This window comes from Notolabrus celidotus, chromosome 1 (assembly GCF_009762535.1).
Source record: "Notolabrus celidotus isolate fNotCel1 chromosome 1, fNotCel1.pri, whole genome shotgun sequence".
NCBI lineage: Eukaryota > Metazoa > Chordata > Actinopteri > Labriformes > Labridae > Notolabrus > Notolabrus celidotus.
In genome coordinates this window covers 32,449,373-32,467,624 of record NC_048272.1, presented here as the reverse complement: position 1 = coordinate 32,467,624, position 18,252 = coordinate 32,449,373, and the positions used below count along the sequence as shown (strand labels likewise).

The 18,252-nt window shown below is 40.8% G+C and overlaps 1 protein-coding gene across 2 annotated transcripts in view; it reads left to right on the top strand.

The window, feature by feature from the left end:
- Positions 1-18,252, top strand: part of si:dkey-49n23.1 (semaphorin-3D) — a 110,527-nt gene that overhangs the window by 30,662 nt on the left and 61,613 nt on the right. For both annotated transcript variants that reach the window (XM_034689082.1, XM_034689083.1), the window contains one exon: positions 12,872-13,122. In XM_034689082.1, the coding sequence (XP_034544973.1) occupies positions 12,951-13,122 (172 nt within the window). In that variant the 5' untranslated portion in view covers positions 12,872-12,950. The remainder of the gene's footprint in view (positions 1-12,871; positions 13,123-18,252) is intronic.

Here is an 18,252-nt window from a genome sequence, read left to right as displayed (position 1 = left end):
TCGCACCAATGAAAAACTTCTGTCTGTAGTACTTGCGATTTTTGAACCCAGGGTGCTTTCAGTTTCTGCAACATTTGACTTTGATATTCTGTCTCTGACTGCACTCTTGGAGCAAACGAGAATTATGCTGCATTACATCAAATTACACACTCTATTGGGTTTTCAGGGCTGTTACTGACGCTGATTATTGATAGTACATGAAACCGATAACCAATGTTTGAAACAGATATGCATTTCCAGTTACAGTTACAAAACAGTCAATTGACGTCTGGCCAATCAGATAGTGTCGTGGGCGGGACATTAAGTGAGACAGAGTGGTGGGTGAAAACCATAGACTTTATAATAAATGGATGTAGTCAGACTCAGACAACTCTTCAAAGATTTATGTCCATCACCCCTTCATCACTCTCATCCTCAGTGACTGACGCTGCTTCTGGTGAGAGAGTCCCTGTCTGTTAGTCATTGTCACTGCTCATAGCTGTAAAAGTATTTCCTTTTGAGATGAGAAACACCCAGAGAGCAGGAAGGACAGAAGGTAGTGCTGAATGTTTCTGTCTGGTCTGATCGTCTCGATGTCGTCTCTGTTGACCTTCGTCTGCTCACACAGCAGACACAATGAGTCCTGTTAGACACAGAGACTTCTACTCATACATCAAAATCAGATTTCTCCCTGGAGCACATTTTTACCTCCCGCCTGTCTCCATCCAAACTGATTCTTATGACAACAGACCAGACTTTGTTCACCATGGTTCATCGTTGAAAGTTTAGAGGTTTATCAATCTCTTCTCTTACAAAGAATAAACACCAAATTCTTTTAATGTCATCTACTTGTAAGAGCATGTTTTATTTAGTTCACATTCCTCCTGGAGAAAACTTTGGAATACTTTCTCTATCCCCCCCCCCCTCTCTCTTTCTCTTGTCCTGTATTCAAGAATGTTGTTTTGCTTTCCTGTGGAGAGTCTGACGTCTTCCAGGTCGACATCTCAGAGCCTCCAAACAGGCCGCAGGATCGACTTCTGTAACCTCTGGAAGCAAAGGGAATAACACGGGAGCTTTTCTAACACGCACAGACCCGGTGAAGGACATGATAAAACCAACATGGGTCAGTTTTCAAGTTATGGCTCGTAGTTTCGCGCGCACACTTCATACCAAGGAAAAACGTGATCTCATTTTGGCACAAGTGAACATGCCACAACTATTTCACTATCATTGATGAAGCGACCCTTCTCATTGTATGCCTTCAGGCTTTGACAAAGGGTGATCAATCAAAATCTAACATTACTCTCATACCTTTAATGTGGAGTCACTCTCTGACGAGTCCAGAAGAGAACTTTTCAGTTATTCAACAGTAAAATGATGTCAGTTGACCTTCAATTTAATGGAAGTGATTTATAAGTATTCAGCTTGAAATTCTGTTAAATAAATACCCGCCGTTAACAGGCCTGTATCACCTGCACACTCGCACTGAGCAAACTCCTGCAGGATATTTAACGTCTCCTGCTGCGGTAAATTCCATTAAAATGAACTTTTTGTTTGACTCTGGATCAAATATGTTGCAATCATTCCCTCCTCAGAGATAAATAGACTCTTTAATGATTCATATTTATTATGACTGAAGCAGGTTGCACAAACCGAATAAAACTAATACCAGTGGGTTTATTGACATCCCTGAACTGATAAAGTTTCACACGGTTTCTGCACAATAGCCAAATCCGTCTGTCCGATCGTGAGGAAATACTTTCTCCCCAAACACACGAGAAGGACTTTACTGATCCATGTGGGGATGTGAAATCATTCTCTGCTCCAGGTACGCTTTAAATGTATTCTCTCTGGTGTGATATGCTCATGCATTTTTGCCTCAAAGGGAAAACTTTGATGACTTTAGGTGTGGAAATTCAAACCCCCAAATCCCTCAGAAATAATAAGCTATGATTTCTTAGATTATTCCTATGATTTAGTTACAGTAAAACTTTAAAAAAGATGTGGTAGGAGTAATGACTTTTATTTAAAGCCAAGGCTGATTCATACTGATAAAGAAACTGGGCTGATGCAATAAACCAGCATTGAGACAGCTTTTAAAAATAATGAAATATTGATCTAGAGCTAAAAATAAAGACAGTGTTAAGCATATTAATGTATACCTAGTTGTACATATAGGGAGTGACATTGGTTCTTAACGCTGGTTACCACCCACCATAAAGAGAGGGCAGATGAGGATGAAGCAGCAGCGGAAGAAGACTCTAGCTAGCCAGCATTTACTCAATGTGTGTGGCTCCTGTGTGGCCTGAGGAGAGAACAGATGAAAGTTAGGTGTCTAAAAAAATGTCCTTGCCAGTTTGGGAGTTTTTTGGATTTACTGATATTTTTGTTTTATTCTGAAGTGTACTATAAGTAATACTTTGGTGGGTTTTTTTCGCCATGATAATCGTGAGGTGAAAAACTGATATTGTGACAGCCCTACAAAGAAAGAACAATGCTGTAAAGATTTGTAACAAAGCAGCAAAGCCTTAGAGCAAGATGATGTGTCACCAAAAATATTTAGGGAAACTCAGATCAGAACAGTCGTGACCTTTAAAAGTCGTCCTTTTTGTCTTTCTTGTGAATGTTTTCACCTCAACATAACCTGCAAGTGAAACAGAAAGCCTCAGCAGAGTAAATCAAACCAGTTGCGTGAAGAACAAATGTTTCCTCTCTGTGACGTCAAAGAGAGAGATTTACTGTCTCGTAAGGTTTTCATCTTTTCCATTCAGCTGAGTATGGACACATCTCATCCATGGAAGAAAGAAATGTTGATGCATTTCAGTGTTTTGGTTTACAAATGAACAAAGGTAAAAAGGTTGAACTGTCATCCTGGGTGAATATTTCTATTGCTTTGCAGTCTCTGCAGCAGTGTTTTAAATACCATCTGTTTTTAACATCTCAACTTTTCAGTCCTACCAGTTTGGTTTAGCCCATCTCATGGTTACGTAGTTATGAAGCACGAACCCACTGCCCGAGACCAATTTGACATGCACCTCCGCTGGCTGTTTGTTGTCTATGAAATCAAACTAGCACTCAATAAGGTTTTTTTTTACTCATTATTAGGGCTGTCACAATATCAGATTTTTACTTACGATGACTGTGGCAAAAATAAAATAATCATGATTGTGGTAATTTTAGGGAAAAAAAAACTATGCAATGACTTACTTACATGTCATCATCCATGTCTAATGATGTTTAAAGTTATATTGTATCTGTTACCAGCAGTCCCATGACAGAAACGTCTAATTGAAGCTAAACTCATGAGTGTTATTCTTCGTTAAACGTAGTCAATGAAAACCCTGTCTTTTTATGTAACCCCCTAAAATTACAAACTAACAATTGGGCACCTCATTTTCATCTGTCATCTGGTTTGCGCAGCAGTAGAAGCCTCACACTGTGCTAAATGCTGGCTGGCTAGCTGGTTACCGGATCTTCTTCTGCTACTTCTCCTTCGTTCTCCCTCTATTTCACGGCAGGTGGCAACCAGTGTAAAAAAAACATGTAATTCTGATGTTATAGCATGGTGGTGGTTAAAACCTCTGCACACATTCCTTACAAGCTCATAAACTGAAGCTTCCTGTCTGTTACATAAGCTGCTCATCACCACTGTTACAATCCCTGAGATCCTCCTCTAAGTCACCTTTAACACAGGGTCAGTAAACCAGGAATGTGGTTACGCTGCGCCCTCTCACATGAACCTTAAAGGTGTTTTACAGCCGTACAGTCAGGTACAAGGCTCTGTCCTGGACGTCTGCCTACACTTTGCACCTGTTCTCTGTAGAAACTGATCTACACATTGGCCGTGTATTTCATCTCCTCCTCTCTATTCTTCATGTAATCATGTCTGTATGATAAACAGCAACATGTATGAGCTGTAGATTAACATAACACGCTCTGAATCGATGTGGAAAAGTAAACAGAGATCGTAGCAGGACCGGAAGAAGGCGACCGGCTATCAGAGAGACCGCACTGCCCTCAGGCGTTTCGGCGGAGAATTGTTGGTCGACACGGACACACCGACGCACAAGTATGTGGTGCTCATGTCCGCGTCAGCCCCTGTTGCGTAGGGGCTACGCAGAAGTATAAATCAGCCTTAACAGTCTCTCCTCTTCCTGGCAGGGATGAGATGACAGAAAATGTTCTGCTTCACTTCTTCCTCTTGTTTTTTTCTGCATCTAAGTAAAATTAAAAACACCAATTCCTGTTTCAAATACAGTCTTTAGCTGAAGGTGTGAGGTGTTTGGGTGAGATGCCGCATGCCCCTACTCACATGGGCAGTCACAAACTTTAAAACAAAACTGTATTATACTGTTAAATTATGCAGCAACATGTTGGGTTTTTTTACAGTAATCTACTGTTCACGAAGAACGGTACATTGTTTTCCCAAGTTTCCCACATTTTTAAACCAATTTTTTAATAGTGTAAATATTTAGAGCTAGTAAATGAAATGAATAAGCTGCAATAAAAACCTGGATCAGAAATGTTCGATGAGTCAAAAGTGTCTTTAGTTACTGATCGGTCAAGCATATTGTCATATTTTTATGACTGCGCCTGTGTTTCCTCTAAATTTCAGGGTGTGTGTTAGAGAACTCACTGAGGGCCCAACATAATCTGATGTATCAAGACAGGGTGGAGACATTTGGGGAGTGTGGTCAGGTTTGGGAGGTTTAATGAAGGGGTAACAAAAGGAAAAGGTTGGATTAGGAGTTATGAAAGAAAAAAAACAGCGTTACATGAAAGAAGGAGAAAAAGAAAACAATAGTTTGATTAAAGAAGTCAGACAGAGAAAGCTCAACTTAATGTCATAGCAACAAGATGACAAGAGGGATCAAGAAAGTGTCACTAAGAGAGGGGAAAGAGGGATTGGGAGGAACAGCAAAGAGGACAGAGTGAAAAAGAAGAACCTGGCACAGAGCAGCAGTCGAGAGAGATATAGAGGATTAAATATGGAGGAGTGAGGAGGACACAGAGGAAGAGGAGAAACTATAAAACATGAAGTCATAAGAGATTCAACAATAAAAGAGGAAAGAGGCATTACTGGATGGAGTCAGGTCCGCTGTCCTCCACAGATAAATCAGCTGGTTGTTAAAGAGAGGTTTTTCAGCTGTCCCTTGAGTGTACGTCCACATTTTCACCCCATCCTCCTGTAAACACAATGAAACGACCAACTCCCTCCAGCAGGGACCAGAGGTACCAGGTTTTATTCTCCTGAGCACTCCGGGGAGACGGGGGTCAGAGAAAGCATTTCAAGTATTCAGAGGCTCTGATTTTACAGAGCAGGTCAAAAGTGCAGACAGTGGTGCTGCAGTAGGAGCAGGCGGTGCATCCCATCATGCATCTGCTCCTGCAACACTGATCACTGCAGTCTGATCTGTCATAATGACGCTGAATCTGCTGACTTATAGGCTGTAGTTCCAGGTATGTAAGCAAATCTATGTGCTTCATACTTTTTAAAACTTTTGAAAGAGACTTGATTCAGATCAGTTTTGCTGGTGTAGCAGCACACCTGTGATTTGAATGTTTGGTGCAAGTTGACTGTAAAACTGTCCCTCTGTCTTGAGTCAGTCTTTTTCTATTCTCTTGACATTTTGTTTAATCGAACCTCTTCAATATCCTTGTTGATTTTTAGCCTTGGATTACGCAATTTAAGATCAATGGTGTGAATATTGTCAACAACTAATAGCAGTGCTCTCTGCACCAAACACAAAGAAGACAACTGCTTCTGAAAGTGTGCTCTTACAAGAGCCCCATTCACACACGAACTCCTGACATTTCGTGAAGTTGCAGCTCATTAGCTGTCAGTGCAGCCGTTTCGTCTTTTTGCATCTCATTATTTTTTATGTGCTGCCCTGTTGTATTTGTCTTGGACTTTTGCACCTATTTCTAAATTTGCATAATTTCTGAATTTGTTGCACGTTTCTCCTAAAGAAGATCATTTGAGCAGTTGTACTTAACCACTTTATGATGAGGTGTGATGTCAATTACAAGAAAACCTATTTGTTTCCTACATTAACTCACTTTTGAAAGTTTGGTTTGTAGCTTTTTCCCTGAGCCTGAAGGTCATTGGGCTTTAAACTATAAAAATAGAACTCTAATCTAGTTGCTAGTTTCTCTTCTTTTGAAGCTTGAAATGTTTGTGGCACATTTTTTTATAGTAAGGAAATCCATTTTAGACTTTTAATTCATGCCCTATTTAAACAAACTTCTCCCTACACTAACAGAGGAAGCTGGACACAAAGAGTTGACATTTCAGAGTAAAACAGTCTATTTCAGGAGTGCTGTGTTGGAGGATGTGGGTTACAGGGTCAGTTTGATACAGCGTCTCTTTCCCCGCCTGACTCGGTCTCTTATCTGATGATTTGACGTGTTTCTCCCTTCTCTGGATTTTCCTTTAAAAGTTTCCATCACACCTCGTCTTTCTCTGCAGCCCTGCATCGCTCTATGAGCACGTCTCTACCAGAAACAACACAGGAAATATTCAAAAGAATGAATCATGCCATGTCTAACAACATCTCAACATGTACAATGACGGAGGTCCAGGCACGGCTGAAAACCTGGATGTGACAAAGTGGTCTTGTTTTGTTTACTCATTGTGTAGCCCAGACCCCTGTGGTGCAACAGGAAGAGAAAATAAAGATAAACGAGCTGATAGTCATGGGAACCATTTTACTCAACCACATCTTTCATCATCACACCTGTGCCTGAGCTACATGACAGACCTTGAGATCAGATCATTTTTGCCACTGACATTTGTTACGATGTGTACTGCGAGGGTTTAGGAGTTAAGCATGTTAGAGGGGACACAAAGTCAGCGTGTGGCTCTATCCAAAGATTTAAGAGGGTTCCTGCTCTCCTCCTTGAAGAACAGTTCAGTGAAAACCTGTATCTTATACTGCATTCATGAGCTCCTTCGATGGTCCCAGTTTGAAAGCTTAGAAGTTGTTCTTCTGAGTCAACGGGCTCACGTGCTTTCAATTCAAAAAGTCGGGTTTGACATTGCCTGACTGTTTAATCAAGGTGGGATGATGAAAAATTAAAAAAAAATCCTTTAGCTCAGGGGTTTCCAAAATGTGGGTCTGGACCTCCTGGGGGGTCAAAAGACACTAGTGAAGGGTCCGAAGATGTTTTTTAGATTTATATTTTTTTAAGTAATCTAAAAATGGGATATTTTAGACAGCAATAGACGTTACTTTTAAAATAAAGCCTTGTAAATAAAGCTTTTATTACTTTTCTGCCTTTCTTTGTTGTCAGATGACGTAAGGTTAGGGTTATTTTACAGTTAATTAACAAAAAAGTGAGTAGCAGTGGGTTAATTCATTACAGCACAGGTAACAGTCACATGTGAGTGTAGGTACACTATTTTCTGCAGACCAGCTAAATGAAGTATGAAGAAACTTATTAATTTAATCAACTCTAGTAATTTCCTCCTGGGGATTGCGAGTCTCTGGCACCTTTATTCTTTATTTGTTTTATTTTTTTTTTTTCATTCATGCCTTTATTGATATGAAAGCTGAGGAGAGACAGGAAATGGGGAGTAGAGAGTGGGGGAAGACATGCAGCAAATGGTCGCAGCTGGGAGTCGAACGAGGATTCTAGCCTCTGCATATAATATGTGACGCTCTTAGACAGCTAGGCCACCTGTGCCTCAGGCACCTTTATTTTTAGGGTTGTGTGCTTAAGAATATAGGGAACCCCTGCTTTAGCTAACACATCTCACTTGTTTTTATGGGTAAATATCAAACTAATGTTAAAAAATAACTTTTCTGACAAGTCTAGGTCACTCTCTGTGAACAACAATTAACGGTGATATCATACTACAAATTAAATTTGAGTAAAAAGTTGATGTGACAAATGTTAATTAGTTAATAGCTTCTTAATATGAACAAAACATTGTGTGACCGCCATGTTGATTACCAATATGTCAGCAAGTCAGACACCAATTTCTGGCCCAAGTGTCCGAAGTACTGTACATGTAGTTGTTCCGACTTGAACAGGCGTTCAGGAGCATTTCCCAACTCAGAAGCTTGATTCTCTGATGTGTCCGACAGCACATGAACGCAGCAGTAAACACCAAATGCTCTCACCTCTTGTAGGCTTGAAGCGCAGCGTTGAAGCATCTCTTCTTTGTCTCTTTGATGAATGGTTGGATGGAGTAGTTTTGTAACTTGTAGCTGTACTATACTTCAGCTATACTTCTGAACGTGTTGATAATTTATCTGTTACCCACCGACCTGTGTGACCTGCAGCTGACCCGACACGCCCTAAAACAAACTATTTTTAGTCTCCCAAAGTGTCGGCATCCCGTTTGCTTCTGCGTTTGTGTATCTGAGGTTTATTTGTGTGTATGGCTCTAAGTGTGTGTGTGCGTGTGTGTTTAAATCAAACCAACAGACAAGGGAAACAAGCCAATGCTTCCTTTGGGGATTTCTTTTCAAACTCTTGTCAACAGTTTCCTCAGGACAAAGCAAACACACACAAACACACACACTCTCGTTTATTTTCACATTTAGATATCTCATCACTTCTTTTTTTTCCTTACATTGATTCTTCAATCAAACTTTATTTATACTCCAGAGATCACTGAGTCACCACCCTCAGTTAAATTAATATTGAGTAGTTTACAGAAGCAATTTAAAGGCGGGAAACTGAGTGATTAAAGAGAAGAAAGATTGATTTAAGATCATTAAATGGGATCATTCCTGACATGAAAGTAAAAAGTATTAAAGACAGAATGAATAGGGTGTATGAGATGGGGCATAAAATATACTGAAATAGTTCAAAAGTCTCATCTTCAAAAAACATGAATACAATTTCAAAAACTCTGTCTCTACATGCACACACACACTTTGTTTGTCAGATGAGCAGAGAGGAAGAGGCCGTTCGTCCCTCATCGGTCTCCGTGTTGACGGCTCTGAGGAGGTCATTTCCTCAAGTCAAGAGTTAAGCACACCACTCAGAGGTAGCATCATATGAAGGATGATCATTTACCTGCAAAACTAGTGACAGCAGGTTTTTCTGATCTCATATTTTTTCATGCTCTCATTGGTTAAACTTTCTCGCCCATGAGGAAGAAAGTCCTCTCGGTGTGTGGCTGGATGTTTTCACTCAACCCTGTGACAGTAACAGGTTTACTGCTGTTTTTATAAGTATTTTTTGTGTTTATTTAACTTGTTTACTCTTCACTGCACATGCTCAGAAGGTGCTGCCCAATTGAACATGAGTTTGATAATCTCTGTTTGACATTATTCCATAAATGTATCCCTCAGTTATTCTTCCTTTAATAAACACACACAAACAGTGTGAAGCCTGTGTGACAGAGAGAGAAATAATGGTCAGAGCCACAGAGGAGATACATGGATGTGTGGCTTTAAAGTTTGTTTGTTGTGTCTGGTTGTTATTTTCACGGATTATGAAACTAAAAAGAGAATTAAAGAGTACAGTGTGTCATCACATGGGATTATAATGCCGGGCTTTTAATTTGAAAGGGTTTATCCTGAGGCTACCATGTGCTGGTTGAAAGGATCTGTGTTTAAAGGTTGTGATTAAGTCTTGAGTCATTCCCAGGCTGTTAGGAGCATCAAGGCTTGGAGATGTTTGATTTTCCACAATATATAAAGCAAACAGAACATTTTGTCTTTTGAAGTTGGTACTGTTGAGTTTGGATAAAGTAATACAATAAAAGGAGCTGTTATTGATGTTTAGAGAAGAAATTAAGCTGCTGAGAGACACAGAGTCTGCTTGCTTTGAGAGCAATATGCTCATCGTTCTCCTCGTGTTGAACTTCAAACAGTAATAAGAGATATTTGGATGCGCGTCTGCTCTGTTTGGAGTTGTGAGTTTTCCACATTGAGACGGCTTCAGTCTGAGTCCGACTGCTGCCAAGTCTTGCAGAGTTTGGATTAGAAAGTGGAGCAGCAGCAGAGTTAAACCTCTGTGACTGTCTTTCCTCTCAGCAGGCATCTCTGCGACCTGTTGAGCTCTTTAAAACCCGCTGACAGGATACTAGCCGGTCAGCCAGCGTGACAAATTGTGATGAATTATAACCTGCTAAAGAGGTTGGCTCATCCTGCAGATATGGCTGCCATCAGATTATTGTTGTCCTTTCTTTCTGTGCCATCTGGATTAATTTCATGGTTAGGCTGAAGTTACAGTGGAGGGAATGAAGTGTTGCATTTCAAAGACGTTTCAACACTTTGTTTATATTCTTCTTACAGATCACTCGTAGTCAGAAATAGCTCTTCTCCGTCAGCACAAACCAGATTTTCATCGTTGAATGTTCGGTGAAATCCAGGTCAAATATGGACTGGATGTCTGAGACTTGATTTCTCCTGTTTTAAACCAGCTGAAATCCTATTATGACACCATTTGTTTCATAATTCTGAAGAACTGGCATTTAGAGGATGAAAGCACTGAAATGGTTATTGTGATGGCATTTCTTCAAAGTGATTTTCCATCAGTGGTTGAAATGCAGTCCGTGCAAAGACTTAATTTGAACACATTTTATTTTTCAGAGGAAATCATAACTACAGCTCATTACAGCTGTGTGATGTTAACAATAAGATCAAATGATATTAAAGGCCACAGTTCCCTATATTTTTAAGCACACAACCCTAAAAATAAAGGTGCCTGAGGCACAGGTGGCCTAGCGGTCTAAGAGCGTCACATATTATATGCAGAGGCTAGAATCCTCGTTCGACTCCCGGCTGCGACCATTTGCTGCATGTCTTCCCCCACTCTCTACTCCCCATTTCCTGCAGTCAGCATTGAAGCTAGCTAACACGCTTCCTGTCTTTCCTCTCTCAGCAGCCTCCTTCTTCTTGCATTTCTCAAACTAAAATCTTAAAACTGGCCAGCCGCCACAAAAGTAAACGATACAAAGTGATGAATTGACCTGTTTCCCCCGTGAGCTACATTCCCACATTAACACAGCCACCCAGTCCTGGCTTCATGTAAAGTTCATGTGACTGCAGATTTATTCAGGTGTCTGCCAGCTCGCTGAGGACACATCCAGAGTGCAGAGGGAATATGGGAATACGTCCAAAACGCTGAGCTATGATCTTTGTTTATTTTGTAAATGTGCAGTGATTGAATTAGACTTTCATTTGGGATTGTTTACGTCATGTCTTGAATTTAATTATCTGAGTACAAGCTTCATCTCTTTGTTTTGGAAAAGTCATACTTTGAAAACTTATCAATCTTAATCTGGTGAATAGTTTAGATGTCATATCAGTATCCAATATCCTGTGTATTAAACTGTGTGATGTTATTATGGATTTACAGCCATGACAGTATGTTTTGTTTTTAAATCTCTCTGCAGATACAAATCTAATGTACTGAGCCTGTTTTTCAGCGTGATCTCTCCAAATCAGCAGAGCGCTGCACTCTGTCTCTCTGTTTAGAAATGTGTAATTAATGGGACCTCTGCACATTGTGAAAGTGTGCTGCCAAAGATCTCCAGTTTTCTCAGATTTAGAGGCTGCCCTTGTGGCCAGAGTCTCGTCCAATATGAAAGTAAACATTTCAAATTCCAGCAATAATTTGTGTTTGCCACTACCGGCTTTTTTACTGGAATCTGTTGCCACTCCTTTTCTTTTAAATGCATCATCAGAAGTTCATAATGTGCACTTGGATAACTCTTCTACTCGTGTTAAAATAGTGGTGATAATGTTAGTGTATACATCCAGAAGAGCAGAGCTCTGCAGAGTCTGACTGGAGTTAAAAGGTTTGTGTTGTCTGCAGCCGTGTTTGCAGAGCTCTGAGGCTGAATGAAGACTCAGGGTGCTTGAAGCTCAGGGCTAACTATACATCTTGAAATGCAGGGACTGTTCAGGTTTGAAGCTGTGTGTTCTTGGTCTTGTATGTAAATGTCGTGATTTTAATCATTCACTACCAATTTGTCTGCTTTTACCATGTTTTAAAGATACTTCAGTCAGGACCACTCTCCTCAAAAGACTGAATCATTCGCATGCAAGAAGTTGTATTTGTCGGTGTTCTAAGAGCTTCCTTTCCTTCCACATGCTTACATGGAATGTCAAAGCCTGAGGTGGGGAGAGCACACCTCCCCTCTGTTGTTTCATATGCATACATGCAAAGCCAAGGCAGGGAGAACAGCAGGAGAGACCCCAGGGTGCAGAGCAGAGTGAGCATCAGTGATGATACATACAGCACTGGTAAAATCAAACAGCAAAAAGGATGAGCTGGGGAGGAGGTGGGTTGTAAAGCAGTTTGTAGGGGGAGCAGCAAGACAAGGCAGGCTGAAGCATTTTAAATAGAATACACATTTTACCATTTGCTGATTGGATGTGTAGATGTAATTATGAGCAGTCAGCTAATAGGAGCTGGTGTTAAGAGCAGCTAATACTCTGGTCACCAAGCTTGACTTAGTTGCCTTTCTGAACTAACGCTATGCTCAGTTTATGTGATCTGCAGACTTTTGGAGAAGTTATCTTCGTATTGCGCAACAAATTTAGTGCCAATAAATCCCTGGGCCAAAAATAGGGATGTGCAAAATTATTTTAAAAAAACACCCAAATGTGGACTTGAACATCTGTACCAAGTTTCATCTACAAATGTCAACCTTGTGTCGGCGCTAGAGGAAAAGTAAAGAGAAAACATCGTCTGGAAACATGAACATCTGCAAAACAATTCACAACAACATGACCAATAGTTATTGAGATACTTAAATATGGACCATCAAACCAACAGAGTGACACAGCATTCTATTCATGCTGCTTGAATGGCTACAATTGCGCAGTTAAGTCAGTGTTTTATATTTAACATGACTTTTAATTACTCTCCCTCTCTCTCCACCCATCCCCAACTCCCTCTGTCTTATATTTCCTCCATCCAGCTGCAGTCTGAGTGTGATGTGACCAGTTTGTTACACCTTCTTCCATCCATCTCTCCACATCAGTGAGAATCAGCTCAAGATGACGGCTCTCTCTGCTGCAGCCCTGCAGACAGCAGGAGGAGGAACATCTCTTCAGACTCTGTTGGTGTTCCTCGTCTCCCTGCTGTGGCTGCAGCCTGCACACTCCAGCTCTGCTCCAGAGCCCAAAACCTTGAACCAAACCGGGCCCCGGCTGCAGCTCTCCCACTCAGGTAGGAAACATTTTGAGAGAGGAACATGCTGGTATGAACAAGTGATGATACAACATGGCAACAGGGGAGAAACTGAATCTGTGTTTCATCACCAGATTCCTGGAGTCAATGCTTACTTTCTCTGTTTGGGATTCATCTGAGTTTGTTCTTCAAAACAGTACAACCTGTTTCTCAGACCATTCAGCATCAAGTCCTTCTTATCATTGTTTTCATCCTCGAGGCCTGACAACATGTTGACTGTTTTTCATGAATATTTAAACCTTGCATTCTTGACCTCAGTTTTTGCTAGCGTGCATTGCAATAAAACGATTAAGTGAACAAAACCCACCCGTAAAACGTCATGCCATAGTGCGACTTGTGGTCAAATATCCCTCAGGGTACCTTTTAATGGACGAGAATTATATGGTCCAAGACGGGTTCAAACCTCTGCTCCTTTACAACAAAAAGGAGCTGGTCTTTTTCTAGACTTCAGTTGAATTATGCTGAAAACTGAGCTGATTCTGAAATCTGGGGTATACCAAGAAGCCTGAACCCTCCGTTTTCCATGTTGTGAAACTGACTCTCTTTAAACTGGCTTAATGACCATCGTAACTTACCCTTGACGTCGCCCATGTGTTTCTGAAGAGGACATTTGAAGCCAATCGATGGAAGACCACATATTGGAAATGCTGACTCAACCTTACTTTCCATCGACCTGAAGTTGAGGCGGGCCTTTAGCCTCCTTGCTAACAGCTACAGTGTGCCCGCCAGTCAGTCAAGTTAATCCAGCCCCCAAATATGCAAAACCTGTAACACTAATACCTTCTAAAATAACGAATTATAACAAATGTATCCTGCACAGTTTGTCCCAAAAGAGGGAAGAGCTAATCGGACCACAGCTATTTTTTTAAGCAGGTTGTAAACATGTTTATTTCTTCTTTGGAGAGTGGCGTTTACAATGTGTGTGTATGTGGCTTCATCGCAGCTATGTGATAATTTCAATAACTTGAAAGTTAGGAGTTCAAATCCAGATCACAGCAAGCCTTTCCAAGCAGGACCATAGTAGAAAATTCTGCCTTCAGTTTTGGATTAATTGGGCGGAACATTTGATAAAGGAATGATTAAATGAACACAGAAACAGTCTTTGCTAGAAAAATAGAAACCCAGTGTTGACTCAGTTTGGACTCAGTCTCTGTGCCTGTTTGGGCCTCAGCGTCTGAACTTTAGGGGTTCAAACTCCACAGCATGAAATAGACAAAAGACAGATTGACTTACATTTCTATGTCTACAGTTAATGTACTTTTTATTGCCTATAACTTCACCCATTCAATGTACATTTGCTGCGCCCCATTTGAGCTGCATCATTAATCATGAGTGTCATTCGTCACCGCTTTACAATGAGTTGGAGACCCTTTTTTGTCAGATTGTGGAGCTTTTCAGGCTGTTTGTGTTCAGCTTTGTCAGTTTACACTTTCAGTTGGGGATCATTTTTATAACAGAGAGAGACGGCAGAACAAATTCCAGAACAACAGGCCAGAAATGAGTGGAATTTTTGACTTTCTTTTTGACTTCTCAGTTCACTTATCAGTTAACATCTTAACTTTATACTCTGAATCTAAAGCTCAGTCAGAAGGACTAAAGAGAGGTGTTTTCCTGATGTCTGGCTAACTGATTTTCAGAACAGTCCAGTCAAACTGTTTAGTGGTAAAACCATTTTCTCAGCAGATGTGTGGCAGTCAGAGCAGGGAACATTATAACACTATCATAAAGATCAATGAAGTAATGTCTGTGTTCAAAGAGGACTCTGTAACCATGCGAATGTCATCCAACATGCTGTAAAACTACTTTTCTTGTTCCAGAGTTTTAGAAACTTTATGCTGTGAGGTCTCAGCTGGAGCTTTTTCCTCAATAAAACACTTCCCCGGAGCAGCAGGGAGGAATAAAACAAGAGATTAACAGATCAACAACATGGAGGTGATGCTGTGCTGAAGAGCTCCACGACGCCCATAAATATTGAAAACTGCCTCATTTAGACAAAGTATTAACACAACAAACTGTCATCATAGAAGTTTAGATTAAAGGTTATTTCAGGACAGAGTTAATTTACTCGTTGCCCTACATTACGAGGGATTTCTGCAAAAGAAGTACAAGCTGCGGGAGCTTGTTGGGGTCTTAAAGTTTAGGAAGTTGCAGAGGTAATATAGCACTGTTTTCTCCAGCCTTATAGCACCATAGAAATGACTTCTTTAGCTCCTGATTAATCACTGGAAATGAATGTGATTGTATCGAAAGCATTCTGTCCAATACCTCAACAAGGACGGTCTGAAGTCTACAAACTAGTAACCATCAGAAACAATCTGTCAGTCTTCTGAACTAATCGACAAAATATAGTGATGGATTGTTAAAAAGGAGGAATTCCTTCAGGGTTTGACAAGACCCTTCCTCTTTGGGTTGGAGTTGCTCACCCTGTGGTGGTTCCAATCTGTAAAAACAACCCACTCACCGTACATCATCCCTTATTATTTGCATGTTGGAATCAATTAATTTACAGATGATATAATCATATTTCAGTCAGGACCACTTTAGTTAAAGAGAATTGTGTATTCGCATTCAATAAGATGTATTTGGCAGTAAGTTCCTGTTAAAAGAGCTAAACGGCTAAGAATATGATTTAATGTGTATGCCGATGGCTGAATGCTTCACTGCTTTTTGAGGACTAAAGAGGAAATAACTTGATGTAGCTACAAATCAACACTTGACCTCATCACTCTGCATCCTGATAAAAGTTGTCTGAACAAAGAAGAGTAGGATTAAAAAGAAAATCTGTTTGTTGATTTGCTTCAACAACAAATGACAGGTCTTTACCACAGTGGGAGATGGTGCTCATGGGAAGTGCAGTGCAAAACCTTATCTTATACATTAAAGCAATCAAAAAGAGTCAACCCTGTTCACCTAGATTAAGAAAAGGGCCCTTCATTGTTGGAGTTAAGGATCTGTACAGACACATTAAACACCAGCAGAGTCATCCGTCCACTTCCAGTCTAGTTAACACACTTCTTTGTTTCTAAATGCTTGCTTCCCACTTGGCAACCAACAACACCAGAGCAGCCAACAACTGTTTCCTCTCCAGCAGTGATTAGTGCAGGGAGGCTGGTTTCATTGTGCGGTGGTTAGCGAGATGTTTGTTCGGAGAGCAGTCCGCTGAATGAATGAGTGGAGGGATGAATGGAATTACCGAAGCAGAGACAGTGTTGTTCTTTACGATTTTTACAAGCTTTGTGTCCAAGTGAGAGGGGAGGAACTGGGAATGATTGCTAATAAGGAGACAGTCAAACACATTTAAAAACACGTCATGATTGTCAGTGATACAATGAGTGAAGAAGGAAACTTTCACTGAATGTTTTGAAAGACCTGGGAGCTAAAACGTCACTTGGATTTAGTGTCTAGCTTCTGGTGCCATTTCTTGGCCGCCTCCCTAAACCTAAGGGAATAACTTCCAGACAGTCGAGTGACTTCAGTTAAAAAGTCTTACTTGTGTGGACTCTAATGCAGTTATTTTATCTAGAAGTTAAAGATTTCAGTAATCTAAACAAAACTATCAAACAGTAACCGGCTCAGTTAAAGGGACGGTTCAGCTTTTTTTTAAGTGGGGTTTGTTCAAATAGAACTGTTCCTCCGCCTGTAGCACTTGGTCAGCTGTTTGAGTCTGTGGGCTTCAAATGTGACAAAAACACAACCAAACTAAGACATGAGGGACTCAAAGTGATGATGACATGCCGTTTACAGTGAGGACACCTGTATAAAACAGCGTTCACATATGAATATTCCTTAGGCTGAAGGAGAGAGGGGAGAAACTGAAGAGATCCCAAGTTACCTGGTGGTGCAGGTGTGAGCCCATGAACCCAGAGCTCCTACTGTCAGGAGTGGGACTTGGTAACAACGGTGCTTCCGGACCTTTCTGAATCAGAGGATAACAGCGGCCCACATACAGCTGCAGTCTGCATCACTCACCATCCAGAGCTCCCTGCTTTAATGAACGCCGCTGTTTTACCCACTTTCTTCAATTTTCATGAGTAACATCAGAAATATTTACCTGATCAAAACAGACTGTGTTAGCTGCTCAAAGGGAAGACTGAGCTGAAATAACAAACTCTACAGACATCACTGTCTCCGCATTATGGACCTGGCCAAGAGGCACCAACGGGAACACATACACATGTAAACTACAGTCACAAATGGACATATAAACATAAAAAAGAACAAAAGTGAACAAGTAAGAAGCAATGTGCAGTGTCACTGTACAGAGCAAAAGTCAGGTTGACTTGTGCATCATAGAACAGCTGATTAGAGCGCTGCGGGAGGAGGATGAGGACGTATGTGTTGCATCTAAAAAGAGGACTTTCTGTTGGCTAAGTAAAGCGCTGAAAATGTTCGAAATAGAGATTCATTTCATTCTGATATCAGTGTTTGGATTGGAGTTTCTTAAGATGAGCTAAAGTACTTGGTAGATAGCCTAGCTTGGTGTCAGTCCAGCTGACCAGCATCCCCTGTGAGTAATAAACTCACTGTTGACAAGTACTTATTAAAAAAAAAAAAGAACTGTCCCTTTAAAAAAAGATTATTCAACTTCATCTTCCAGGAATGATTTCCCCTTGAGACCAGGTGACCTCCTTTATTCCATTCTCCATAAATAGTCCATCTCTCATTCTGCTGCAGATCTCATGACGTCACACCGCTGACGTGTGATGGATTGCATGTAGAAAGAAACATGTGTGTGTGTTTGTGTAAATTAATGAACAGTAGCAGCACAGCAGTGTTCATGCCCGTAAAGTGATCAGTAAACCCCAGTTAATGAAGTAAGACGAGGTTCTCTGGCTGCGTTTGTTGCTGCAGGATCAACAGTAAAACAACTGTTAAGATTTTATAAGGCAGATACTCAGACAGGAGCTCCAGGGGCAACGAGTACACACACAAAACACACACACAAATACACACAGTCCTACACTGTGATCTGCAAAATTATCCTGTACACTTTTTGTGTTTCATGTCTCATATTCACCGTCCGTGAGCTCCACTTCTTTTTGTCTTCCACACAAACACACACACACTCACACAGAGACACACACAGAGGGGAAATTGTGTGCGTCACAA